General features: G+C 40.4%; 3 protein-coding genes across 5 annotated transcripts; 2 read left to right on the top strand and 1 right to left on the bottom strand.

Moving 5' to 3' along the window:
• Window positions 1-352: 352 nt before the first annotated feature.
• Window positions 353-9484, top strand: LOC146377674 (uncharacterized). Its single transcript, XM_084943186.1, has 12 exons — window positions 353-453; window positions 4372-4459; window positions 5954-5984; window positions 6921-6998; window positions 7094-7233; window positions 7311-7436; window positions 7715-7760; window positions 7956-8021; window positions 8128-8474; window positions 8564-8668; window positions 8935-9025; window positions 9166-9484. Exons 2-12 carry the CDS (start codon window positions 4388-4390, stop codon window positions 9207-9209), a joined length of 1146 nt encoding a protein of 381 aa, XP_084799312.1. The 5' UTR covers window positions 353-453; window positions 4372-4387; the 3' UTR covers window positions 9210-9484.
• Window positions 9485-9710: 226 nt separating this feature from the next.
• rbm12ba (RNA binding motif protein 12Ba) lies at window positions 9711-16056 on the bottom strand. 3 transcript variants are annotated; one of them, XM_084943184.1, is made up of 2 exons: window positions 15967-16056; window positions 9711-11660 (listed from the first exon to the last, which is right to left on the bottom strand). In XM_084943184.1, exon 2 carries the CDS (start codon window positions 11624-11626, stop codon window positions 9911-9913), a length of 1716 nt encoding a protein of 571 aa, XP_084799310.1. In that variant the 5' UTR covers window positions 11627-11660; window positions 15967-16056; the 3' UTR covers window positions 9711-9910. The 3 variants fall into 3 exon arrangements, with proteins under 3 accessions (XP_084799310.1, XP_084799311.1, XP_084799309.1); XM_084943185.1 differs by lacking the exon at window positions 15967-16056 and adding an exon at window positions 12457-13180; XM_084943183.1 differs by lacking the exon at window positions 15967-16056 and adding an exon at window positions 11855-12449.
• Window positions 13386-27442, top strand: tmem67 (transmembrane protein 67). The gene is made up of 28 exons (XM_084943182.1): window positions 13386-13609; window positions 17944-18032; window positions 18143-18233; window positions 18558-18657; window positions 18983-19046; window positions 19164-19235; window positions 19372-19434; window positions 19689-19843; window positions 19932-20040; window positions 20214-20300; window positions 20926-20991; window positions 21082-21235; window positions 21597-21717; window positions 23198-23303; window positions 23492-23548; window positions 23665-23763; window positions 23853-23951; window positions 24232-24318; window positions 24432-24531; window positions 24615-24754; window positions 24849-24989; window positions 25118-25198; window positions 25281-25397; window positions 25482-25598; window positions 26505-26612; window positions 26733-26835; window positions 26923-27065; window positions 27148-27442. The coding sequence occupies exons 1-28, from the start codon at window positions 13405-13407 to the stop codon at window positions 27226-27228; spliced, it is 2955 nt and encodes a 984-aa protein (XP_084799308.1). The 5' UTR covers window positions 13386-13404; the 3' UTR covers window positions 27229-27442.
• The last annotated feature ends 297 nt before the right edge of the window (window positions 27443-27739 follow it).

The raw sequence follows: 27739 nt of genomic DNA on the forward strand, positions 1-27739 counted from the left end.
CAAAGTGCGAGTTTATAGCTGCTCGAGCGTCATCATGTGCGCAAACTTGAAATAAAATGAAAAACACAAGCCTTCTTTTCTTAGGTAATTCACTATTTCTCTTCAATTTTGCTTCTGGACGCTAATGTGGTGTTTAAAATAAACGAACCAAAAAAAAAGCTGCCCTCGAAGATGCCTTGGAACAATTAACTTAATAGTTTATAATAAAATTGAAAGCACAAATAAATGATAATAATTGTCATTTTGTTTCCTCTAAGAGAATAGATTAGGTCTTTCTGTGAAGCGCGGACACAAAATAGCGCGACAACATGTTTTTGTTTTGGTTTTGTTTTTGTTTTTTTTTAAACCGGCGAGTTCATCAGACTACAATCTTCTCCCGAAGCTTGGTTTGCATTGTATTCTCCTTTCACCTTGAGCTAGGAGGAACTCGCGGTTTGCACTTAATTATCTCGTGTAAGTTTGATAATATAATACACTTGATTACGTTACGTGGATAGCTATCATATGTGGCGTTTGCGGTCGCTAAGATGTGTCTTACAGGCACATTTTCTTTTCAAATAATTTATGTAAATTAAGGCTCTGCTTGTGGCCCTCCCACAGCTAACAGCGCTAACATTTGATGATTAAAAAACACGAGACGTCTTTAAATCTTTTTGTTTTTTTAAAAAAAAACTACGACGCATTGAAGTTTGTTTGGGCGATACTGCAGAAAATTGTGTTTCTGGTGATAATATTTAACTAAAAGACAACACTTTTGAGACTCCCTGTTTCGTTGTTGTTCCTGCATTCAAAAGATAATTATGAGCAAAATAGATATGGATTACTTATATACAAATATAAGATAATTAAGATGAGGATTTAACAACAGGTTTAAAACTGAGTTTTCAATATTACAAGATTTTTTTTAAAGATGGCCCTTTCTTCTTTTGTATTTGTATTACTTAGATTTATTTCCGCCTACGCTGCTACCTTTTCACCAGTACTGTTGCTGTTCTGTTTCGTTGATAAAGTTATTAAAATACTGAAAAAAGAAATCTAAGATCGTTTAAAAAGTATTGTCTGTAGTAACAATACTGCCCTTTGTTTTGAATGGCTAGTCCTCGAAAGCACATGTAGATGGGGTGTAGCACGTTTCCCAAAACAAATTTAACAGCTAATCACCTGGCTGGATCAGAAAGTCGCAACTTAGAGAAAATGTTATAAATTTATAAATTCTCCTTTTTGTTTTTTGCAATCAGATAAACATTATCAAACTCTAAAATATAGTATAGATTTGCATATTTTAAAAGACGTTACATATCTTACAACATATAGTGTGATCCGAGGACGAGTGATTAACACATCAAGATTTGAGTATTCACCCTTGTGAAGTCCCCGTGATCTTATCACAGTACTAATGCAGCCACCATATTATGTGGTGGCTGTAGCTCAGGAGGGTAGAGGAGATCATCTACTCAGAAGGTTGATGGTTCAATCCTTGGCTGCTCCAATCTGCATGCCAGATGAGACGGTGAATCCCAAGTTGCTCTCAGATGCGTTCATTTGAGTTTGAATGTGTGTGTATGTTGGACAGAAAGCAGGCGTAGAAAAAAGTGCTGAATGGTTGAATGAGGCATGTTGTGTAAAAGAGCTTTGAGTGCTCGCGTAGAGTATTTATACTATTGTGATTGTCAGTATGTCTTATCCAACAAAATGAATGAATCACTTCATTTAATTTTTACTGAGATTGTATAAACATACAACACCGTCACTAAAACCTGCTATAAGTATTGCTATTCATTTTGTCAATTATTACTGATTACATGCAATTTGTTTATAACACAGCAGTTAACTGTGGTAAATTGTTGGAAATCGTGAAAATCGTGTATCTGCCTAAACATGGGCACAAATTCACATTTAACTATTACATTTACACTAAGCAACCTTTTTTTTCAACAAGAATATAAGCAGACTACAACCAGCTAGCAGTCAGTTATGTCGAGTCCCCTCGAATTGTGCTCATTGACAAAGACTCATTCAGAGTGATGGGCAACATGTTGCCAATCTGTCTGCATTTATAAATTAAATGGTAATTATTTGTAAAGCTTCAGCAATTTCTCTGAGAGTAATTACCGTCAGTCCAAATAAGAGTGTGACTGTTTGCAGAAAGGTTTCCTTCTATCAGACCTGTGCAGTCACCTTGTGGTCAAAAGTGGTTGTGGGTGTGCAACTCTGGGCAGGCATCTAGTCACCACAACTTGCAGAATGTGAAAATATTTAATACATCGACCATGCAGTGTTATAGTTTTAGTTGTTTGGTTGTTTTTTAGTAGCTGCATTCAGGTTGCTCTATATTTTTACTCTTGACTGAGCCATTACCTTGATCTGAATTAGGAGGTACTACTCTTCAGTTATGGAAAACCTATACCATGAAGCCCCTTGGGCAATGTTTTCATGCTGATGTCAATGCCACAGGAGGTTTGGAGCTCTGCAGTTACTGAGTCAGCAGAGCACTGGTGGCTTTTACACACTATCCAGCTCAGCGATACTGCTCTGTAACTTTACATGGTCACCGATTGTGGAATATCTATTAGGGAAGAAATTTCACAAACTGACTTTTGCAGTGGTGTTATAGTATATTAGGAAATGTTTTTGTCCATATAGTGTATTTTGGACTGAGAAAAACATAATTGTTACAATTGCAGTTAGCTCACAATGCTGCTGATTCCATGTACCAGTTGATTCCCAAGAAATAGTTGGAAGAATTATCATATAACCTTTTAAATTGCTACATAGCATGTTGGTCCTCTTTAAAATATTGTTTCTCACATATAAGTGCTTGCATGGGCTTGCTCCAAGTTATTTATCAGATCTCTTACAATCCCATGTCCCATACCTCTATGATCAGCAGCTTTTAGTAAATTAAAATTCCCAGTTTAAAGCTCTACTTTGCTCACCCTATCACTAAGGAAAAGCTCATCCACTTTTCAGAGAAAGCGTATTTCTGCCACTTGTATCTGGAGTCTCATTCTTTCATCTTTAAAATAATTAACAATTAACTAGTCGACTAATCGTGGCAGCCCTAACTATATAGGGCTGCCACGATTAGTCGACTAGTCACGATTACATCGACTATAAAAATCGTCGACGACTGATTTAATAGTCGACTCGTCGTTTGAAGCTTTGTAAGATCACAAAAGACGCAGGAATAAGTAGTAGGATTTAAGAGTGTAATAATGGACTGAAACAGAAGATGGCAGCACTGCATGTACAAGGATGCCAGCTGCCGTTAAACCCCGAAGAAGAAGCTCTGTCCCAGAATTCATAGCGCAACCCAGCTCAGTTTCCAACAATGGCGGCAGCTAGTTAGTTTTAATATTACTCTTATTATTCTTTCTGGGTCATAAAATAAACGTTTAACATATTTTCAGGCGAGAATGTAGCTGTGGAAACCTCAAATATCTGCTCAGTTTATCAAGACACCACATATTTTCAAAAGCGCTCTGACGTTTTCGGAGACGTCTGTTACCCACTAGTTCGATAGCTAGCTGGGGGCAAAGCTCACTAGAGCCCGTGAGAACACCGGACTCCCGGCAAATCGTTTTCAAACCCACCGCCGTCTTTCGCTACTCAGGTTAAATGTATATAAGTCACTTAGATAACTTAAAAATGTTATTGTTTGGCTTTTTTTAGTATTTTATTTGTTCCTGAGTAAATCGGTTTGGCTGAGATTAAAGTTATAGTTTTTACACAGCTGAATAAACGTCAAGCAGACAACTGATTATCAGAAGTGTGAGATGCTCGAGAATATACTCCGGTGTCCCGTTATATTTTAGATAGCAAGGAGTTTATTAAACTTCACCGAAACAATCTGCAAATTTCATTAAAATTTAATAAACTATCATCTTGTCTTTATTTTTAGTTAGCACATACCTTAAACACTTAAAGCTGTAAGCTAATGATAGTTATATAAGAGCAGATGCTGCTGGTGCAATAATCTATACGTTTTACGTCCAATGGATGCATGCTCTGATTAGTCGACTAATCGCAAAAATAATCGGTGACTAGTCCACTATCAAAATAATCGTTTGTGGCAGCCCTAATTATAGTGTTAACAAAAAATCTGACTTAGAGTAACAGATTTGTGGCATTTTTCAACACCGATGCTCCATCTAGTGACAGATGGCTGCATAACAATTTAGCAGCATTGGGCATCACTTAAAAAATTTTATTTAGAACAATTAGATTAAACAACGAGTATGTTTAATGTTGACTAGTGACACAGTGATGATTAGTCAACTGGTTGCACGTATCCCTAGTTTTAACTGTGTAATTAGTTCTAGTATGTGTAATGATTTGATAACCAGCAATAAGACATCATTTGTCTTGTAGTGACAACGCTGAGGAAATGGAGGATGAGAATTCAGGAAACCAGCCTCCACCACAAAGTGGGCCCCCAAATCCAAAGAAGAATCCAAAGGTAAGTGTCAGTCCTTGGCTCTACTTCAGTGCCACATGAGCCCAAATGTGCAGTATCAAAAACCTAAAGTAAAAATGTGGGATTTCCTATAATTTCCCCCCATCCTCCCCAAATTTTGCTGTTGTGGTACCTGATGGAGTGCTGGGTGGCAGCAGCCCTGAACTTGTGGGCTTCCTGCTTGCTCCTGTGCCTTCAGGCCTGCTTCATTTTCAGTCTTGTTACTGAAGACATTATTCACTGGCTCTGGCCTCACATCTGCGGCCTGTCAAACCTGCTGTGGTTTAAAGAATTGTTGTTTTGTTTGTTTGTTTGTTTTTAACACTGGTTTTATTCATGTTGGTGTTCCGAATATATTCTAAAGTGAGATAAACTGTCTTCTCTTAAACGGTACCACATGGCAGGCCACTCATTTTTTAGTACTGAGCGCTGTCACATTCAAAAGTGGTAGTCACGGATCACTTGCTGATTCAAATCCTCGAGGACTTAAAGTCAATGGCGACATATCCAGTCCAGTTTTTCCCTAAGAGACGTTGTTACATCACTGCTCAATTAAACGGCAGGTAGTAGACACGTCACCGTTCTGTACAACCACTGTGCATGAGGTTAAAAACTCAAAAGTTCATTATTTGCTACAGAAATTACAATCTCCCACCAGTGAACAAAGCTCCACTGGTCAGTACTTTACAGCAGAGTACCCTCAGTCCTGGATTTCTATCTCCAAACCACACTCTCCTGGTGTTTATCAGTAACATGCAGTTACTTAAAATGTAAATTAGCTGCAAAACAGTAAATCACTGCAGGAATTACAGTGATTATTTACATTTCTGCTTAGATATTTAACTTCAATAATCTAAACTCAGTGTCTTCAATTTTTGGCTGCTTATGTCTGTCTTATCTCCTTTTGCTTATCTTGAAGAAAGTTGTATGCCTGGAAATATGTTTTCTTTATTAGTAGGTATCCTCAAATGAAGGGGCGTCCACCTCAGCACCTGCCTCTAACGGGAACCACCTCCATATTTCACACAGCTGACATCACTCTTATCATTGAAGGGGGTGTATGTTTAGTTGTTTCCAAAGGGTTTCTGTTTGCTGTTGTCTGTCAAGCTCAAATTTGGGGCTTTCAAACACATCACACTGACCACAGTGCACGGTGGTAGAAGAGCATGTTCTCTTCTACCAGTTTCATTGTCAGATCGCTGAGGTCTTGACCTCAGCCTCCCTCAGTGCGGCCACTGCGGCAGGTGTAACAACCCAGTTTCTTCCCTGTAGTAACAAATTGTTGCTGGTCTACATTCTCACTTGGTGAGGATTTAGACACCATTTATACACATTCCTGTGACTGTCACTGCTTAATGCAGGCGTCAAAGAGGATGAGAACGTAATGGTTGTGTGGCGGACCTGGACAAGGAGTTCAGTCCTCTGCTTAGTGTCATCCTGTCACTAATTTCCTGTGTGTCTCTCTCCTTCTCGTGGGTTTATTCCCTCTGCTGACAGAGAAGGCAGCTGCAGCATTCTGCTGATATAGGTAAGTCCTTTTACACACGGTGCCACTTCCAGTGTTGAGAGTTGAAGCTTGAGACCTTGGTTTCCATGCTTCATGTCACGTGTGGTGGCATGTTCACCACTCAGTGAGGCTCACAACCTCAGAGATTTGAGGATGGGGGTGGTGAGTCTTATGTGGTGCAGTCTACTGTTTTGGTCTTTGGAGATCACTGCAAAAGTATTCATGCAAAACATTTCCTGCATAAAAGTTTCCTATTTAGAAGTCCAGTTTTCGGAATGGTTTTTGGAAGTTTTCTAAATAATTTTAATAACAACCCAACCCAGTCTCATTAAGATGTTGCTACACTGAAGAGCAGCACCATTATCCTTAAAAGCGCACGACACATGGCTTATGCTACCATGCATCTGCACTGGTTACTAATTCAGTTTTAATGCACTTGTTTCTTTTTAATACTGCTGAATGCAATATCAAATTTTTTACCAGTTGCCTGTGTTACACTGGCTTGACTTGCATTCAACTTTTTTTTCTTAGACATAAACTTTGCCTGTTTAGCAGAATTTTTTTGTTTTTAAATTATGTGTTAATTTTATCGTGCGTTTGCAAGAGGACTGCTTTGGTGAATGCAACACAGAAGTTACCGCTCTGCGGCTGCGCACGGTGAGAAGCAGTGCATCACAGGATGTGTTGTTCTGCAGCTCAGTTTGGGCCTAAATGGGGCTTAACTTAGAGCTCCTGTTATTTTTTGTTTGTTTGTTTTTTCTCCCAAGCTCACATGGGAAGTTTGGGTTGATCCATCCATGTAAAATCTGGAATAAATTCCAGTCCATTAAACATTGCAGGTTGTGAAACAGTACAGTATAATTGCAATTAGTTTTTTACTAGTTTGCAGGATATAACTCTTGTTTTAGTTATAAATTCAGCCTCTACTTAATGCTGACCACTATTATGTTTTCCCAGTTTTCTCCAAAGGATCTTCTATCCATACTGTGCCCTCGCTCAACAAAATCTTGAAGGGTATCACAGACTGTGTGATTGGTAAGCAGTATAGGGATTTTCCTCACATCTATCTACTTTACCTCCTCTCCTTCTTGCATAAAGAAGTGAATAATCAATAATCATTGTGTCTGCAGGCCTTCAGTATGTGTGGGAGTACCGCAGCCCCAGTAAATCTGTCCCTCCACACTACCAGTGCAAACTGTGCGCCATGGCCAGCTTGCAGCATGACATTGTTGACCATGTGAAAGGCTGGAAACACTGCTATAGATACATGGTGAGTGTTGTCTGTTTCAAAGTCTGCACTCGAGGTTGCAGAATCGTTTGCATTGTTTTATTCTGCTTTTCACACAGAAAAAGACCCACCCTGACAAGATTACGCATGAGGAGGAAGATGCCGTGAAAGACCCTGCTATCAGAAAATCCATTAAAGAAGCTGCGGCTGAAGTTGAAAAGACGGAGGGGAGGGGACAAATCAAGGTGAGCGCTACACCTGTGATAGTTCAGTTTTTATGTTATATGTAATGTTGGTCTGCTGAATTGGTGTGTTTGCTCTGGGATTTTTACTTTTCTCTTACTAGACAAAAGTTCAAATTCAGTCTCCAAGGTACTGCCAGATAACTTCATCTTTGTTTGGTCCCCATAAAACTTTTACATTGCAGATGGGGCTAAAAGTCTCCCATGTTTACATTCGAGGGGTGGGTGCACTTAACACTATGTTGGATTTGATCATTTTCTGTTCCCGTTGTCACGTTTAGGTGATCCTCAGGGAGCCCTTTGACATTCCTGCTTTTAAAGGACTACGTAAGTTACTCTGCTCTGTTTGCATCCAATGTTTTTAAGTTCTCAAAAACTAAGATCAGCTTCTCAGTTTAAAAAATAAATAACAACAATTTTTCCTACTTAGCTGGGGTCAAAGCTTAGCTTAGCATTCAACAACACTAAAAGATTTCCATTCTTTCGCATTAGTTGTTAATTTCACACATCCTTCCATCACAGGCTCTGCTATTCCTAAAGCCGGGCCTTCACCAGCTCCAGGAATGGGACAAATGGGGCCACCCTTTGGCGAGTTCTTTGTGATTGACATTAATTTTCTCAATGTGCATGAATATCTCTGTTCTATTAAAATAAAAATATGTGAACTGAAATGTAATAAACCTGTATCTCACAGGTCCCAGGTTCTCTGAATCAAGATTCCCAGGGGAGTTTCATCCTGATTATCCCGTAGATGAATTTGGGGAGTCCGGCTTTGGAGGCTACTCCTCCAGGGAAGACTTTTCTGACTCTGGTATGGATCGGGGAAATTTCATGGATAATATGGGTCGCGGTTCAGGTGGTGGAAGAGACAGCTACAGAAGGAGTGGACTGCTGGATGAACGTCCAAACAAAATGTATTCAGACGAGTACCAGGGCAACCGGATGGGTAGTGGCTTGATGGACAGACCGATGGACAGGCCGGGATTAATGGGGGCAGCTCCAGAATCTAGCAGCCTTCCCCATACTTTGCTCACATACCTGGTAGGTTTCTTACAATAGGTTTAAAGTCAGCATCTTTTTAAAAAAAAATATTTATATTCAGAAAGTAATTTTACAAAATGTGTTTTTAGGATACTTTCAGGATAGAGAATGAGAGCGATGCCCAGCTGGTGCTGAAGGTGACGCAGAAACTAACAGATGTGCTGATGGAGTATCGACTCAGGAGTGTTTCAGGGGTAAGGTGTTTTGAGTTGTTGCTTCTTCTTTTTTTTAACAGTATCTATCCTAGAAATAATTTTGAAACCAAACACTAAAGATCAGCGTTCAAACCTTATTTGGCGAGCTGAGTACTAAAGTTCTAATTTAATTTTAACTGTTTCAGCTGTGTGCACTAGGTTTCCTTTGCTCTGAAAGGATGAGCAAAACCAGATTTACTTTTTCAGATGTTTCACTTGTCCCTCAGATTAAAACATTCATTTTGTGGCATCTGTTTCCTCCTCAGGGGCCCAACAGCTTATCATTGAGTTCCACAAACTTCTCTTCACCCCCTAGAATGCAAAGCAGTAGCAACCGATTCTCAGGTGGCCTCTCAGGTATACATGCACCTTCTCCCAGACTTTTTATGACAGATCCATGGCTCAAATATCAAGGACTGTTAAATGAAGGACTCCAAAGGAGTGTGTGAGGCATCATTCTTTGCTGTCCACTTATTAATAGTTTGCTTTTTTTGCAGGTCCATCCCGGTACAATGACGGTCCGCCCAGATATTACAAATAAGAGATGCAACAAGTCTGTCTTCTCATCTTTCTGTCCTACATGCACAGCGGTCATTGTCCAGATGTTGATTTCATGTACTTTTGAAAAAAATATATATTTTCACGCACTGGGTTTTCAGTCTTTTGCTGTCCTTCTTTTAATTATGTTTATTTCTTCATAATATGGCAAGATTTATAACTTGGAAGGATTTACATGTCTGCTGTTGTATCCAGCAACTTTACCTGATCATTTTAGTTTAAGTTTCACAGCAATTAAAAGCTATTAATGGACATAAAGATATGTTTGTGGTTGATTTCATGTCCCCATCAAAGTATTTCCAGGTGCTGACGGATCCTCTAGGTTAGGAAGTTGTATTTGAGACCCTCCTTGCGCAGTATCGGACACAAATAACTAGCTCGATTGGTTTCTTTTCATCTTGGGTGCAGGTTCTGAAAGTTCCATCTTCCATCCAACAGGGATTTTTCCATTGGCAGTTGTATTTGGTGAATAAATAAACCAACAAAGTATTTCAGGATTTATTTTAAACAGTACAAATGATTTATCAACAGGAAGCAGGTATTAGAAATGCGGAATTATGTTTCATGCAAGAAATGTTGCCACAAACAGAACTGGTCAAACACTTGAATGAATGAATGAATAAAGCTTTGAACAGTCTCGCACAGCTGTGTCCACATTAGAGCGCTGTCTAAAAATTGTCAAACTTATTTTGCCAAGATGTCCTCCATCTGCCTCATGGTAATGCACGTCAGAAGCACCTTCGTCCCCAGAAAGTCTTTCCCATGGAGCCTCTGAGCCAGCGCAGCAAGCTTCTTTGACTTAAACTGAATCACGGCCTCACCGATGCCACTTCCCTCACTGTTGCGCAGTAACGCAATGTTGTCCTTCTTTATTTTGTACTTGCTGAAAAGGCTTTTGATTTGATCTTTCTGCACATCTGCCGGCATGTTTCTTATAAACAGGCAAGTCTTAGCTTCCAGGCCCATGTCTGCACCCAGTGACCCCTCAGAGGCATCAACTAGGCCAGATTTCCTCTTAAGATTTGGTTTCGTTCTTGGGTCTTTGGGCTTTAGATGATGCTTGAGACTTTTAAGATGCATTTTGCTCATCTTTTCTCTCATTGCCTCCTTTGTGATTGATGAGACCGTAATAGTATTGGAGCCTACGTGGCAGCCAGTGAGATTCATTGCATAGTCAAAATCTTCAGTTCGATTAAAAAGGAGAAAAGCAGTGTCTGTTCTGTTGCCTTCTTTGTCGAGCAGATGCAGTACATTTTTGTGTGGAATGGTTGCACATCCAAACAACTCTTTTATTTCAGTCTTGGTCATTGTTTTGGGCAGATTGCTTACCATAACAATGTACTCCACAGCTGGAGTTCCTGACTCACTGTCAACTTTTAGCTTTTTTGGTCCATTAGTTAGCAGCTGGTTTATGGACTTCCTCTTGGGGCGCAGTACAGAAGCAGATTTTTGCCTGTGGTTTACACTTTCTTTAAGAGGGTACTGGTGGCGTTCTTGTATCTCCTCAACATCAACAGCATCTTCACATTCCTGCAGCGCGCTATTCCATATCTTCTCACACGCTCCACGAACATCCACGCAGAAGGGGCCCAGTGATTGCTGGTTAAAGTTAAGAGCAGCACTTGCATCCTGCATTGTAGCAAACTTCACAAGGCAGCCATGGTTTAATCCCAACCTCACATTTACTATGGCTTCCTGTACAGTCAGCCCTCTGAAAAAATGGCAGATATCATCTTTTGTGGTTGAGGGTGGCAGACCAAAGAGCCTGACGTAGCCTGGCTGTGAGTTTAGAGTTTGCTCTGGTGTCCTCTCCTCTTTCCCTACAGCAGCAGGACTGTCTGCGATGATGACATCTCTTTGGTGGGTTGGCTGAAGACCTTGGAGAACAGTACAAATCCCAAGAAGAAAGGCTGCACTGGGATCAAGAGATTGTGCATCTGAAGTCTGTATATCTGCAGTACTGGGATGAACATTCTGTGCCTTCACAGATAGATTTGAACTAGCAGGACTAACTGGGTATGTAGAAGAAGGTGAAAGACTTGCAGTATTATCGCGAGGCCTCGTATTTGAACTCATGCGATTTACAGCTGCACGTGGTCGCAGTCTAACAGCATGGTGGGAGGCTTTCTTCTTCTCCTTTAAAACTGTCTCTAATCTATGCTCCAGCTCTTCCATCTTGCTTATGTGAAGAGTCACCTTAGAGCCTTTGAGTACATTTCCAGTCAGCCGCATGGCCAGCTGGGCCTCTCTTTCTGTGTTGAATGCAATAAAGGCCTCTTGGAGCCTTCCTCCCACAATGCACACTCCACCATCAGGAATTCGCACAGAGCCAAAGAAAGCCCGAATATCTCCAATACCCGCCTTGGCATCCAGACCTTTCAGTCGCAGGATTATGGTCATTTTGTTGCTACCAGGTCACCAAGTTATGAGATACCTTTAAAAAAAAAAGTGAGAGAGAAGGAAAACGGCTGAAATGAGACAAAATATGGGCTGTGTGTTAGCATACGACCACGAAACGCACATTCAGTGAGAACACGTGTCCTGCTGGTGGAAAGCAAAAGAGAAGGCGCAGGAAAAATGAGGAAAAACACGTTTTCTTCTTTCCTTGAAATCCGAACAAATACTCACCACAGCTACTCACAACAGATACTCGTTAAAAGCTGGCATGGCGGGCGTTGTCACTGCTGTAGACCCGACTAAACTTTTAGTGGTGGAACCATGCTTAAAATCTCTTTTGTCCCGCCTCTCCCACTTAACCCCTTACCCCGTTGATTTTTTATAGACTTACCGCCACCTGCTGGAGGGGAGCGTAACTCCTGGGAGAACTGGTACATCACTGTACATCAAAAATAATCAGCATGACTTTGCCCTCAGCTCTCTTTTTTCCAGTGTCCTCGTTGATTCAACACAATCATGTCATGTGAGCCTAAACATATCCCCGTTTCTATGTGTGTGTTGTTGTTGTTTTCAAATAAAATAAGAGCAAAATGGTTTCAGCAAATTACTAAAGTGCAAATTATTAAATAAAATTAGTAATTTATCCATAAAAAGCTAGAAAAAAACATACCTTGAGTGTTGGTTTCCTAAACTAAGAATTGATCCGTCATGAATTTGAATACGAGTAAGTTTCAGTTATTTACCTGAACTCTCTTTGTAAGGCTTGTGCATCTCCTATCTGCTCTCCTGTTTTAAAGCGTTTCACTTAAATCTTTAGATTTTTAAAATCTTACTTGATCACTAAGTGGTGCGGTCTCTCCTCCCCTGAGGTCTATGCCGATATATTAACATACGTACTTTGTGTAAGGAAGTGGAAATGCAAGATGCAGCTGCAGATTATGTTTCCTGTCAAAAGTCCCGTATGACTCACACGTTAAAACCCAAACAAAAACAAGTAATTACTACTTTGCAATAGGTGTATTTTCTAAAATCTTGCTCTTCTGAAAAGCTGGTTAGATCTTCAGCTTGTGTTTATCAGTACCTTAAGCAGTGAAGGTTTTCAATGTGCCTATTTGCAGTGAAATCGGTGAAAACACCCTTATTTATTTTATTACCCGCTGTGGTGGCCCTTTGTGAATAAAGGAGCAGATCAAAGTAACTTTATATTATTTAGAACAATGTAGGAGGCAGCTGTAAAAATTAAAGCTGAGTTTAAATACTTTGGGTTAACCATCCAAAGCAACAGACCGTGCACAAGAGAGGTAAAGAAGGGCGTCCAGACAGGGTGAAGTGGAGCAGCAAGTGTGAAAGGGGAGGTGGCAAGGTTTAGAAGACTGCCGTCAGACCTGCTATGATTTATTGTACTTACAAAAGACAGGAGCCCAGAGCTAAAGGTATTAACGTTTTCACTGGGAGGGATCGGACTGGACAGAATTCGAAACATTTACATTTAAGTACACATTTAAATAAAGTTACAATCAAATTAAAATAAAGTTACATCTCATATATGAAGAAAATCCACTTTATGAATTTCTAATGGAGCTAAACTAATGGTCAGATTAATACTAAGTGATTTCCCCTAAAATAAAAAAAAGTATTTTATATAGAAATATTTTAAATTAATTTAACTGTTTTATTTCAGGTATGGTTTTTTTTTTTTTTTTTTTTTACTCATTTGCGTCATCACGTCATCACGTCGCATAAAGCACTGTGGGTAAAAAATGGGAAGAACGTTGTTTACCATGGCGACGGAGACGCTACAGTTTGTCGTTAACAGACACAAAGTGCCTGTAACGTTGTTTATTTTAATGTACATCGACGTCCTGCGGTGCCAGCCGTTCACCATCCCCTTCAGGACTCCATCAGACTGCGGCGCGGAGGAGTTTTTCGATATTTCGAGTTTGTCGTGTGTGAGGTGCGGTCCAAATCAGCGGCGGAGCACAACAGGTCGGTTAACTTCACCATCATCACACCGCATCACCGGAATCGAGCAAACGACGCCACTTTGAAAATAAAAGTGTCTTACCGTTAATCAAATAAAGTTTAAGTCTAACCACAAAGAAGCCAAAGTAAGCTAGGGTGCTCGGTGCAAAAATAATGAGCTCAGGAGCTAGCACGCTGCTGAGATAAAGAGGTATGCACGGAGTCTGTTTGACGTTAAGTAAAGTTAGACAGCAGGTTTGAGCTGAAATGTAAGTAATGCTGAACAAAGCTGATCACATGCAAATAATATTATTTCAAACAAGAGCACAAAGCAGCCAGGTGCGCTTGGAGAGCACAGGAGGACACAAACACTGCTTTCAGAGGAGTCCTGCTTGCTGTAAGCCTTCTGACTTGTGATAATCTGAGAGGAAGCTAAATAGATGGCTCTTTTATCATTTATAATTCTCAAACTAATGAAGGCTTCTAACATGAGCACTCCGTTTTCCCACAGTTACCGTTTGCTGTGTATTCTATACTGTGGATTACTTTGATCATAAAGACATCTTATTGCCAATTCAACCTTATTTTGTAACATATAGGTCTTCATTTTAGTTGTACTTCTTTTTCCTTCTTTCTTTTAGCTGCTCCCCTTAGGGGGTCACCAAAGCAGATCATCTACCGCCATCCTCACTGTGTCCCTGCATCCTCCTCTGTCACACCAATCCTCTGCATGTCCTCTCCCATCAATAACCTCTGTGGTCTTCTTCTTTTTCTCTTACCCTGCGGCTCCACATTTGGCATTCTTTGTCAATTGTACCCACTATCCACCCTCTGTCCAAACCATCTCAGCCTTGCCTCACTAACTTTGTCTCCAACATTTTAGGTTGTAATTAAACTGTCTTAAATAAAAGATCCTGTTGCACACTTGATCCTAGATCCCAGATGGGCACGCTTCAGAAAGTGCCTGTGCTCATCTAATACTTTCCCCAGACTTTATGGGTGTATGATATATGTATATGTGGAAAAGGTGACCATCGTTGTTTTGTTTTTTTGTTGTTGTTTGTTTTTTGTTGTTGTTTTTTTTCTATTGTCAAATGGGAAAAGATGTAGTGATTAATTTTCTCTAGCCATTGCAGGAAACTAGAGGAAGAACAACCTTCCTAAGAGCCCTCTTTTATACTCATTTGTCAGGCACTTCACCTGCTCTCTCTCCTCCCATTTTTCCCCTTCTTTCTCTCCTCTTACCAAGCATGGCTTGCTTGTTGAGGCCCATCCTGTTGTTTCTCCCGTTCTCTCTGACCTCTCACCCACATAATTTAAGGCAAATTCAAGCTCACTTTATCACGATAGTTACATTTTCTTTTTTTCTATGTTGTACACGAACATGATTTCTCATTAGCTCAATTACATATGATATCATGACACTTCAACTGCTTTACTTCTTTTCAGCTCTGTCACATGTGAATATACCTTTTGTCTTCATGACTCTGTGTTTATCAATAGCAATGTACTCAATATAATACTTTTATTCAAAATCATGCATGATGGATCAGAGACTCGCATAGAGAGAGACAAGGACACACCGTAGTTGTAACAATGTGCCCAGAATCTAGGCAAAAGTCAGGCATTAAAACCATTTTATTACTCAAACCACATTTTCTCATTCATCATATTGATCAGGTTTACTCTTGATTATATTCTAGAAAGAATTAAGTAGGATTCCCTATTAGCAAAATTACATATGGATAAACTCTGTTTTAGCACTCTGTATCACTTTAACCACAGAAAGACTGGATGTTAAGTCCTTTTATTCCACTTTTGACGGTGTTTCTCAATCTTTCACAAAATAAAAGTACTGCAGATAGGGCAAAAACAGAGTTTGTTCAATTCTAACCAGCTTGAAGGCCAATATTTATTATGATCACCGTTATTCTTTATCACACCGTGAACTTTCTTAGACCAACGTTCTTGTAATGTTTTAAGTACTCTTCAGGAAACGTTCTCCAGGCTTCTTTGAGGACATTTAAAGCTCTTCTTTGGATGTTTGCTGCTTCATCTTTGTCAAGATGAAGCAATGAGAAATGTTGAATGTTTTATTCCCTCCTTTTCCAAATCAGACACTGAAACCATTGAACCGAAAGTGTGAATCTTTTCCCACAAAGTGCCAGCAGCAGCAGCAGCAGCAGCAGCAGCATTATAGAGTCACCACATAAATCAAATGTAAGAAGGAAAAAGAGCATAACGGGTAGTGCTTTCACTTTATTACACGATTGCCCAACACTTTAGTTTAACAATAGCAAAAGTAACTTAACCGTGTAACTCCGGGAGCTGTACAATGTTATCATATACTAAAATTTAAAAACTGAAGAAATATTTTCTACCTGGGATGTTGTATCCTGTGTCAAGTTTGTAACCAGCTGCGAATCAGTGATTTCCACCCGCCGTTCGCTCTTCCTGTCATATGAAGTGAAGCTACCGAGCACTTGGTTGAGTAATTTGTTTACTCTGTGTCGCACATCTCCAGCTGCTCGTATCTCCTCCTCCTGTGCCGTCACACCCTCTATGTACTCATGCAGTGGGGTTTTTTTTTTGCTTCACTTGATGAAACAAGTTTGTCGTTTCCAGCTTTAGTGGGGACAGTTTTCTTGCCCGTTTTTGCAAAACATGGAGGTTTTTGTTAACTAAAAATCGTCATCGGTAGCTCACACGTGGCTCTCGCTTTCAGGCATGTCTGGGTTCGTCTCCCGTTATAGGCACCACAGAAAATAAATTAATGACATTGCTGTACCTGATTTCTCTGTGTTCCGAATTCCTTCAATTTTCACAAGATCTCTGACACCACTGACTGAAATACCATTTGGTGGGGGGGGTTTATGATTGAATGAGTCATATGTGAATCATCTTAAAATTGTTGGGTATAAGGATTACACTGAGAAAAACTGAAGAACTATTGTTCAAGGCAGCTTTTAAAAAAACATTACAAGAAGATCTGGTTCCTTGGAAGCAAAATATAAAGAAATGAGGGGTGCTTCAAGACTTTTGCACAGTACTTAAATTAACAGAGAACTAGACCACAGCAGATTATCTAGACTATGAAAACTGTCTGCTTTTAAAGGAATCCAGCATCAAGGACTTGGTTCTAACTTCTGATTCATACAGTGAGTGACGGGGTGGTTAGGGTTAATCTTTTCACACTCGAGTGTGTTTGCCCCTACTTAACATCAGTGCAGTTATGCCATCACTTTCAAAGCCAACAAACAGTGCAACAAATTGAAATAAGAATTTGCACATTTCTCCTCAATAATAATTTCTGATGTAGATTATCAGTTTGACACTCAGGAGTAAGTACTTGTAGTTTGTCATATTTTGTCATAACCCTAAGCCTATCTGCTGCTCTGAATTGCTTTCATTTACTTAGCCAGGGGTAGTTTTTATGCTCCAAATGTCTGCTGGCACTTGTTTGCTGCTGATTGAAGAGCTTCGCATGGATCAGTGTGGGTTTAGAAGGATACAGGATCAGTCTACTTAGGAATGCTGGCAGTGAAAGTTGGATTCTCATTTCGTTGTAGTTTGGCCTACAGATAGCATTAAGCTTAGAGGGGAAGATAAATGTCATCCCCTTTTTTTCATAAAAAAAAAAAGAAAACTCAGTAGAGGATGTGTAGATCAAAGCTTGTGAAATCACATCCTGTATCCTGTGTATTTGCTCTTTATTCTGTTTGCAGAAACTGCAGAAACAATTCCTTTAGAAAGAACAAAGAAAGACTGAAGAACATGAGATACATGCAACTAAACCTGCCAATCAAGAAGGATGTGTGCCTGTCATTGTTTTGTGACACATTGTGGCAGGGCCACTTCCTCGCTTGGTCTTTACTTGTAAAAAAAACGTATAAAATTCAGATCATTTTGCATGAACACAGTTCACCTTCAAGAGGAGACACGAGTATGTCCTCCATCCACCATTTAGTTTGCCTCTCTAACACCACTAAAGAGAAATGTGATGATGACTTTTTGTATGTAGCATTTCGCTGGTTATTCTTTTGTTGCACACTCTCTTTACATCTAGTATTTTTATTACTACTAGCAAAGAATGAGAGCCTGAGGTTTCAGAATCAGAAAACTTTACTGTCCATTTCAAAGCAGTAGAAGTTTGCCTTAAATGTGGCTCTCAGTGTATACGAGTAAAACGGCAAAAAAACAAAACAAAATACAGCATAAACACCACATAAAAACACTGCTAAAACATTGTTTAAAACATTTTGGAGGGGTTGTCATTGCATTAATATCTCTGAGCTGAAAGCTACGCGACATATCCAGCGTTCCCTCAAAGTTTAAATTGGGTTTCTTACTGTTTTCAGGACTGAGCTGTGTCTGCCAGAGTGGATACAAAACTGTTACCACTGATAAAGCGTCCATTTCTTGTGAGAAATGTCTCCCAAACAAACCGGTACGTATAGTCTTTCACTTTTATTTCCTTTTTTTTTTTTAATTTCATGTAAGATAGTTTGTATCTTACGTTATGTGAGCTCTTACAGTGTTCTCTGTTTTTATTTACAGGGCGTCACAAAAGATGGGTTTGGTTGTATTCGCTGTCCAGGCGGCCTCAGTAATGACGGAAAGTGCCAGTGCCCCCCTGGTGATGTCCTGGGTGAGTCACTGGTAATAGGAATGCAGTACACAGTGGTACAGTGGTTGGTACTGTCATAGAAGAAGGTACTGGGTTTGAATCTGCCATCCAGCTGGGGACCTTTCTGTGTGGAGTTTGTGTGTTCTTACTTTGCTTATGCAAGCTCTCTCTAGCTTCATCGCACAGCCTGAAGACATGAAATGTGAATGTGCATGGTTGTCTGTGACCCTGTGTTGGCAACCTGTGCAGAGGGAATCTCCCTCTCAAACTAATAAGCTAATAAATTGAATGAAAAACCATAATAATTGTGCATTTGCTGCATGAAAGGTTGTTTTTGTTTTTCAGTGGAAAGAGATCTCAATGGAACCCTCTTGGAAGAGGCCAGGTGTGAAACATGCGATGAAGACAGTCCTGCTTTGTCGGTACCAAACAGGAATGGAGACAGGTATTTTGTCTGAATACAATCTGCATATTTGAAGAGATTAATAAGTACTGTCTCATTTCGTTCAGAGACTGTACTTTGAACGAAACAGATGATTTCACTGTTCCACTGTGGCACAGAAAGGCAGCATTAGAGATTTTAAAATGTCCAATGTTGATCCCAAAAAGATGATTCTGTTTATCTGGACATAGCGTTCTTTTTGTATGCACAGACTTTTTTTTTTTTACTCCTGCTAGTTCTGTCTGAGTTGTAGTAAAGTCTGCCTTGACTGCAGATCTTGTTTGTATGGTATGTGAGAAATGGAGTGATACTTAAAATTGCCTTTTAGGTGTGAGAGATGTCTGGCTGCCTACGTTAATACCTCTTGTGCATGTAAATCTCCTAACATCCCGGTGAGTCCAGACAATCTTGACCCTTTTGACATCTTAAATATCCCACATCATTAAATTAAGAGGCTCTGGGATTTCATCTGTGATTGTTTTGTGATTTATTTTTTTCTCTCTCCCCAGGGAGGAGGTTTATGTTTCCCTCTTGTTATCATCTCCACCAATGTCAATCCCACTGTCACTTATTCTCAGTTGGTGAGTCTCCTTCTCTCTGATTTCTTGGTAAATTTTTTGATGTTTTTTTTTTTTTTTTTTTTTTTTGTTCTTTCTTTCTTTGTCTTTTTTTTTTTTTTTTTTTTTTTTTTAACTCATCTGTTTTTCCCCCTTGCAGAAGTTCAGTGTCCAGTCAGCCTGGTTCCTGGAAAACCTCTACTCCTCTTCCTCAGCTTGCCTTGTAAATCTAAGCCCTTATGTATTTTATAAGTAATTCTTTATCTAAAATCATGGGAAGCAAGTTTAAGTCACATTCCAATATTGTCATAAACAATGTCCCTACTATGTCACTTGTCACAAGTCATTAGATTTTTTTAAAGCCAACCCTTGAGGTGGCTTTTAAAATATGTGTAATGTGCTTTGTTACGAGTGCTGTGTGCCGGTATTATTCTGATGTATTTAGCAGTGCTGTGTAAACAAGTCGTGTTCCTACAGGGCTTCTCCAACCTGACGGCGTGTCAGGCTCTTGGAAACATGTGTGTGATGAACATGCACTCTTTCAGCAGTGCATCTACAGATGCCTGTGCACTCTTCAACAACATCTTCAGATACATGGCTGCTTTGAGCTCAACCCAAGGCATTTCTTACTGGTAATCATGTATAAATTATGCGACCTTTCTCTAAACGTGAATGAATCCTGTTGTAGTTTACCCTGAGTGAATGCTCACAACTCTTCAGGAGAGCTAATCTGCCGTGGCTTTATTACGGGGATGGACCAGGACTTGCCAGTCGCATGCTTCAGACTGATCCTGTTCCAATTGGGTTTAGCTTCAGAGGTAAAAACAAGGTAAGTACCTGACTTTAAGCCTCTTTACATTAAAACAGAATAGTAATAAAAATAACTGTGAGAGAAAATGATAGCAGAACATAAACATTTCTTGGCACCTTAAATTGAGATGTAAAATTAAAAAGCTAAATGTTCTTTTAAATTACATTTTTGTTGTGTGTGATTTTTGTCAGAACACAGACTTTAGACTGCTTGCTGCTGTCTACAATGTCAGAGGAGAGTTCCTCAGATGGGAGCAAGTAGGAGGACAAAATCTGCAGGTAAAACCCTTTGAATACTACTCTACAGCACAGCCCCTTAGAAAAGTAGACTTATTTGCAGAAGCTGTTTAAGAGCCAAATGAGTACAGTGAACTCACTGTACTCAAATGGCCTCCACAATCACCAGATATCAATCCAGTAGAGCGCTTTTGGGATGTGGTGGAACCAGAGATTCACATCATGTATTATCAGCCAATAAATTTGCAGCAACTGTGCGATGCTGTCATGTCAATATGGACCAAAATCTCTGCGGGATGATTCCAGCACCTTGTCAAATCTGTGCCATGAAGAATTAAGAGTGTTTAAAGTGTCCGGTGAATGTAAATTGTAATTGTAAATTGGGACATTTTGTGAGTTTATTACTAATAAGAAAACGAAACAGTGAATATTCCCCTTTTTCCCTTTTAATGTTAGTTTTTGTTTATCTGTAAAGATGTCTAATTGTATTGCAGATTATTGTCTTGCGATGTATCGAGTGTAACAGAATCACTGTGTCATGATGTTATCCTTTACATGAAGTATTCCGATAGTTTTGTTAACTTATTCTGTGATTCTTGCCTAACTAAAAGAGTTGGAGTTTTTCCGTGTTAAGCATGTTGTCTTCTTCTTCTCCTTGCTCTTTTAGCTTTGTCCACAGCCAAAAACCAAACGGGCAGCAGCCTTCAGCTTTGGGACAGCTTACAAAGAAAGTGTGAGTTTCTTTTATTTCACTTGACTCAGAGAAAGAATACAAACTCTCTAAAATGCTGAGTGGTAATATACGCTGTCTGTGTGCGCGCAGTGTGTTCTCTCAGTAGCACAGCTGTTTGCCACCCACCCCGAACCATTGTTCTATGACGTCTTCCTGGACCTCGGTGGAGGAGAAAACACAAAACTTCTACCCCTGCCCACACTGATCCAGAACCAGCAATACAATGGACGATTCATCAACCAAGGTTGGATTTATATAGACTGTTGTGAAAAAGCATTTGCCCCCCACAAACACTTACATGTTTCCAATAATCAAACAAAAAATAATCAAACAAAGGAAGACAGAGTAAGTACAAAATGAAGTTTTTAAATGATGGTTTATTAAAGGGGAAAAAAGCTATCCAACCTTACCTGGCACTGTGTCAGATTTTTTTTTTGTTTACTCAGGTTCTCTTCTTCTGATTAAAATTTGTTTGATGACCTCAAACACGTAAGTGTGACAAATATGCAGCCAAAAAATAAGAAGGAGGGGGGTAAATACTTTTTCACAGCTATAAGTGTGATTTTTCTTGCATTTCTTTGACAAATGATTTTGTTTTTATACAGAGAGCATGAACAACTGGTACTTGTCTCGACGAATGTTTCTCGTCGACACCCTGAGCGGAAGAGAAAAGAGCACAAGTTCTCAGCCTAAAGTCATCCGTGTAGCCAGCAGTGTTAAAATAAGGTAGGCTCCCGCTGTGGAAATAAGGAAACTCATGTTTTTATGAGTTCTTACTGATGGTTTCTTGTTTGGCTCTCGGCGAAGGCGGTCGCACTTCCTCCTCCTTCCCCTTATCTTCCCTGCTTAGCCTCTTGTGTCCTTGTCCTGTCTTGTGTGTATTACTTTCCCTGGAACAGTCTCTCACTGTCGTTTTCTAAGACCTAAAAGAGAATTATGGATTTGATCAACTGGTCTCTGAATGCTATTGACACCCTTTTCTCAACGAGAAGTCTGGGCTCGGGAGAGCCCGAGTGCCCTGGAGGGACTTTCCCTGCCGGATACACGATGGACGGGTGGCAGAAATGGAGGATCATGTGCCTGGCGGAACTGTCGATCGAGGACGCTGAAGATATCTACCTATTCGGAACCATGATAACAGGGTTCTTGCTGATCAGAGCTGGCTTGGCCCTGGCTTATCGGAGAATTAAGAGAGCGGAACCGGCTGTTCAAACCCCCCCAAGGCTGCCCGCTGGGATTGAAACGATGGGACGAGGCGCGACTTCTCACAACGAAAGCAGCATGGTTAAGACCTTGGAGACGCTTACAGCTGCCGTGAAGACTCAAAATAACACCATTGAGCGTATATTGGGATACATCAAGGAGAGGCCTGCTCAAAATGACATCTTTGAGCGAAAGTTGGATCACATCGCAGAACGGCTCACTGCAGTTGTGGTGTCTCAGAATCAAAAGGATGACAACACCACGGAACAGAAGTTTGATACCATCATGGGGAGGCTCGCGGTTCTCCAACGGGAGATTGAGAGACCAGTGTCGGAGTGTCCAAGGCTAGAGCCGAACAAAAACTCCCAGATAATGACTGTGTGTTGACTATTCTTCCCATTCCATGCAAGGCCACCTGGGTTGGCTGGCAGACTGTTTACTTAGCCTGATAGGGCGAAGGACACTGTCTCAGCTGAACTCTGGACACGCACACACATACACTTACACTGATAAGCACGCACTCATCCCCCTCCCTTTCCAAACGCCTTCGATGCTTGTTTCCTGCGGGGGAACACGGCGGGTCTGTGTGCCGCGCTGGAATGGTAGCGCTGTGCAGGGCGGCTGCTGTGTTCGCTTCGGATTACTCCTCACCCCCCACCCAATCCTGTGGCTTGTAATGTCTTTCACAAGTTGTGCTGTGGGCATTTATGTGCTTTTTGTGCAGAGGAGTTTTTTTGTTTCCTGTTCTCATGCTGTCCTACCATGGAAGCACAGCACGAGTAGAGGTCTCTTTTTTTCCTCTTGTACTTTCCCATTGTTGTGTATATTTCAGTGTTTTTTCTGTAACGCTACCGATCTCCGACTTGTATCTCCATGTAATGTCTGTGTTGTGTGTGTAAGGTCGGGGGGGGGTCCCATTTCACTGCAGGGCAACCTGCATGTGGCGAATAAAGCATTGATTGATTGATTGGTTTTGCTGGTATTGATGAGACGTGTTTGGTAGGTTTCAGTTGGTTCCACGAACCCAGGAAGGGAAGGTGTTCCCCCCTCTAATGACTGTGACCTACACAGATGTTCTCATCACGGATCTCAACACTCAAACTGTGGCTGTGAGTGGGTCGCACACTCGCACATTGTTGAGGACCTCCGACATCATTATGCTTCAGTTTAAAGCTTAATTTTGACGATTACACCTAATTCCTTGATCTCAGTTGTTAAGTTTGACTAAATTAGTTGATTTGTTTATCTCGAAGCAAGTTTTTGAGTGTTTGCACTGAATTAATTTGTGTTCTTCTAGACAACCTTTGCTGTAGAGTATGAGATGGATCAGAGTGAGGCTCGCTTAAAGACAGATGTGAGTAAAAGTTTGAAAGAAATGTTGATGAAACACAGGGGAGGAGTTCTTGTATGCAGCTGCTGTTACAGCACAAAGCGATGCAGGATCAACTCTGATTTTTTTTTCTTGCTTAGATTGCTCTGGGTGTGTTGGGTGGGGTGGCCGTGCTCTACTCCCTGCTGAAGACCATCAGCTGGAAGAGGAGGATTGCATCTTCCCTCATTGATCTGGAGGTACTGTGCCTTTATCCTTTAATGTACTTCAGAACTATCTGTCGCTGTAACCACATGAAGTAATGTTGGTTTCTCCTGTCTTTCTTCAGACGATGGTGAAGTTTCTGTTGTTTTATGCTGGTGACCTGGCCAATGTTTTCTTTGCTGTCACTGTGGGAACTGGACTCTACTGGCTTATCTTTTACAAAGTATGTCTCATTCCCTTAAACAGCAGGTCTTTCTTTTATAGGATTATTTATATTCTTGTGAGCTCTTTAATATGAATGTCAATGTCTCCTTTCTCTAGTTTTTTTTCCACTTCAGTCTTTTTGCATGGCTTTTAACAGCTTTTGTTTTCTTCTCTCCACTCTTTAGACATTAAAGGCGAGTCTTTTTCCTCCTCTACCTTTCCTTATCAGCACTGTTAATATTTAGATGTAGTGATTGCTGGCTGCTTTATGGTACTTATTTGTGTCTGTGTCTGCTTAGGCCCAACAGTTTGTGTCGGTCCTGTTACCACTGCCGGCTCAGGAGGAGCAGTTTGTGACATACATCGGCTGCGCCTTTGCTCTAAAGGTTAGACACCAGCTGAGCAGATATAACAATGAGTAGTATCCTTGCTGAAAGCTAGATGGTAGGCTTCAACCTGGAATACTGAAAATGTGTTATTTGGTGTGATTGTATCCAAGGCTGTCCAGTTTCTCCATAAGCTGGCCCTGCAGGTTACGGTTGATATATTTCTCATCGACTGGGAGAGGCCACGAACTAAAACTAATAGATCTGTGCCAGGTATCAACATGCTTACTTTTAGCTTCATAAGTGGTAAATGACTAGTTGCTTAAAATAATTATCCACATTGACTACTGTTTCAGTGAGTGGCGAATCAAAACATGACACCTCGCCAGTCAGCATCTGGAGGACTTACTTTGTGGCCAATGAATGGAATGAGATTCAGACAATCCGCAAGATCAATCCGACTTTTCAGATCATGACTGTGCTTTTCTTCCTTGAGGTACATCTCCCACAATTATGGACACTTCGTTCATTTTGCAGCTTTTGCTACATCTCAAATTCTTGTTGCTGACATGCCATCCTGTCTTATCTAGGTGCTGGGCTTCTCAAACCTGGCCTTGAGGGACCCCTGGTCAAATTTACAGCGATCTCCCGAAGAATACACCCCCTCATACAGCCTGACACTGCGCTATGGTGTGGCAGCCACGCTGTGGCTCTGCATTGGGCTTCTGCAGGTGCACAGCCTCCATTTGCTCACTTAACTTTTCTTTCCTTCACATCCATTCTCACCTCATTCTTTCCTAAGGTATCAGTGAAATGTACCACTTTGAACCCCTTAAAAGATGTCCTTTAAACCCTACAGGTGATTTTCTTCACTGTGTTTTATGCACACTTTGTGGAGGACAAAATCCGTCAGTTTGTAGATCTCTGCTCAGTCAGTAATGTAAGTAGCGTGCATTGCATGAAGCCATTTTTTCTGTCTTTATGGCCTGGATAAACATTTTTTTGTGTTTGTTTCCGTGCAGATTTCTGTGTTTATCTTATCATATCGCTGCTTTGGATACTACATTCATGGCCGTTCGGTTCATGGACATGCAGATACAAACATGGAGGAAATGAACAACAATTTGAGAAGAGAAGCCGTATGTACCCCAACAAGCTTTTAGTCTACCTCTCACTAGTGTTTTCAGCTGACTTACATGATTTTTTTAATTTATTTTTTTAAGGAGTCACTGTGTGCTCAGAGGGGTTTACTCCCCAACACAGAAGTCCAGACCTTTCAGGTGTCTCTTACCAGCCGTCTGGGGGTGCAGTATAAAAGAATACAGGAATCAATCAGCAGGGTAAGTCCTGACCACAGTCATGTCTGCACCTCAGCTATGAATGTTCTGTTTAATGGTACTGTTTGTCTGCAGACTGATCAGTACAGCTGCCCATCCCTCTAATAAGAGAGTAAAAGTGTTTAAAGCAGTTGTCTGAACGGAACTTGTTAAACATATGTACTCTACCAGTAATGACAGACAGCCATGGAAAAGCTGCTCTGATGTTTACATTTATTTGGCTTCTTTTCTTTGCATCACAAATATCACTGCACAGTCTTGTAGTAGAAATTGGTATTACACAAATCATATAAAATGTGGTTCCCGGGGTTTAAAAGTGAAGCCAACACAGAAGTACTTTAAGCTTGCATTCTTTTGTAAGGCCACCAGGGGGTGACAGATGTGGTTGTAAAAAGTTTATGTAAAATAGACCCTCTGTCCAAATCTCCCTAAACACTTTCCTGTTCACTGTTAAGGTCTCAGTCACTGACTTCAGGTCATACTGACTAAAACATTCAGTCTGTTTTGTATCTCTGAGTCATTCTAAGTTTCAGGAAGGGTGTTTTAGCATTGACAGTGAGCTTGAAATGACAAGTCGTTAACCAATGAGCATCAGATTTAATAGTCAGACCCATCCCCACTCGCCACATCTGGTTTCAAAACACCAAGATGGCAACAGGACTCCCCAAACAAGTGGGCGACATCACGGTAGCTACACGCATGTTTTATACTGTCTGTGGTGTTGCACTAAACTATCACACGGACAAATTTTAGCTTCAGGTCTTGTCTTTGCAGTACAACTCATAAACATTTTGGATATGAAGTCAAAGCAGTGTTTTTCTTGGGGTTTTTTTTCTCAGAGCTTTTATCAGTTTGGTAACTTTTATTCATAAGTGCCTTTAAAGGAGTTGATTGTGTCCTGTCCTCCAGAGGAACCAGCCATCACGACTAACAGACGCATCCACGCTCAGCTCGCTCGAGCCGCACTTCAAAGCTTACCAGGCCATGAACCACTTCCTGGGATGTGTTATTGACCATGTTAGTACAAACACTCAAGAATAAACTCACTCAGCAAACTAAAAGCAGCAGAATTTGATCTGACCTGATTCTAGTAGAACAGTTTGCTTATTTCTGTCTTATGTCGTATCATTTGAAAAGGCCCACTCTGACATGGACTACATAGTGAAGGACAAGCTGATGTTTGAGAGTGTCATAGGGATGGAGTTTCTTGAACCCACTGAGAAGAGCATCTTTTACAATGGTGATGGTCTGGGCCAGAGTACATTTCAGTTTGTTTGTCTCCACCTACGTGTGTGTACATGATGTCTGTTTGCATTTCTCGTGGCAGATGAGGCGCACACTTTTAGTGACGTGCTGTATTATGGAAACGAGGCCACACTGCTGATCTTTGACACCTTGTTTTTCTGTGTCGTCGACCTTGGATCCCAGAGCTTTGTGCTTGCAGCTGTGCTTACATACGTGCAGCAAGTGGTCAGTATTTGTTGTCCGTACTGCATGTTCTCAGCACCGCCTAAAAAGTACTCGCAGTAATCAACCTTCTCGTTCTTTACAGATATTTCGCTTTTTGCGTAACAGTTTGGGAAGGAAGAACCTCGCCAACAAGACTCTGGTGGATGAGAGGTTCCTAATTTAAAATTCGTTGCTAGATAGTTGATATCATCTTTGTTAATTAGCTGCATTTCTTTCACAGATGTTTACTGTTTACAGATTCTGTCCTTTTTGCACTTATTTTAATAAGTGGTTCTGTAATAAGTGGTTTTTACTGCTGATTTTGATGTAAATATTCAAATTTTTTTACATATTTTTGATGTTTTTGTATTGATTAAATGTTTTTTATGACATGAAAATCATCTTGTTCTGACATTTTTTTATTAAATTTTATTTTATTTTTTAGGTAAAGAATAGTAGCGTATCCAGTAGCTATATAAACAAAGGATGATGTACATGCTCATATTCTTATGAACCCAATATTATTTATAACACAATATATTTAACATCTCTGGGTATGTTGGTGGATTCTTGTTGACAGTAAGCAACACTATTACATGTCACCACTGGATTTTAGATGAATCAAACATGCTCATAGATTTAAAAAAATCAGTCTCCTTATTTTATTCCATAAGAAATATGTGTTTGGGGGGGGT

Source organism: Perissodus microlepis, chromosome 11 (assembly GCF_051167445.1).
Source record: "Perissodus microlepis isolate ML-2025 ecotype Zambia chromosome 11, ASM5116744v1, whole genome shotgun sequence".
NCBI classification, from domain to species: domain Eukaryota; kingdom Metazoa; phylum Chordata; class Actinopteri; order Cichliformes; family Cichlidae; genus Perissodus; species Perissodus microlepis.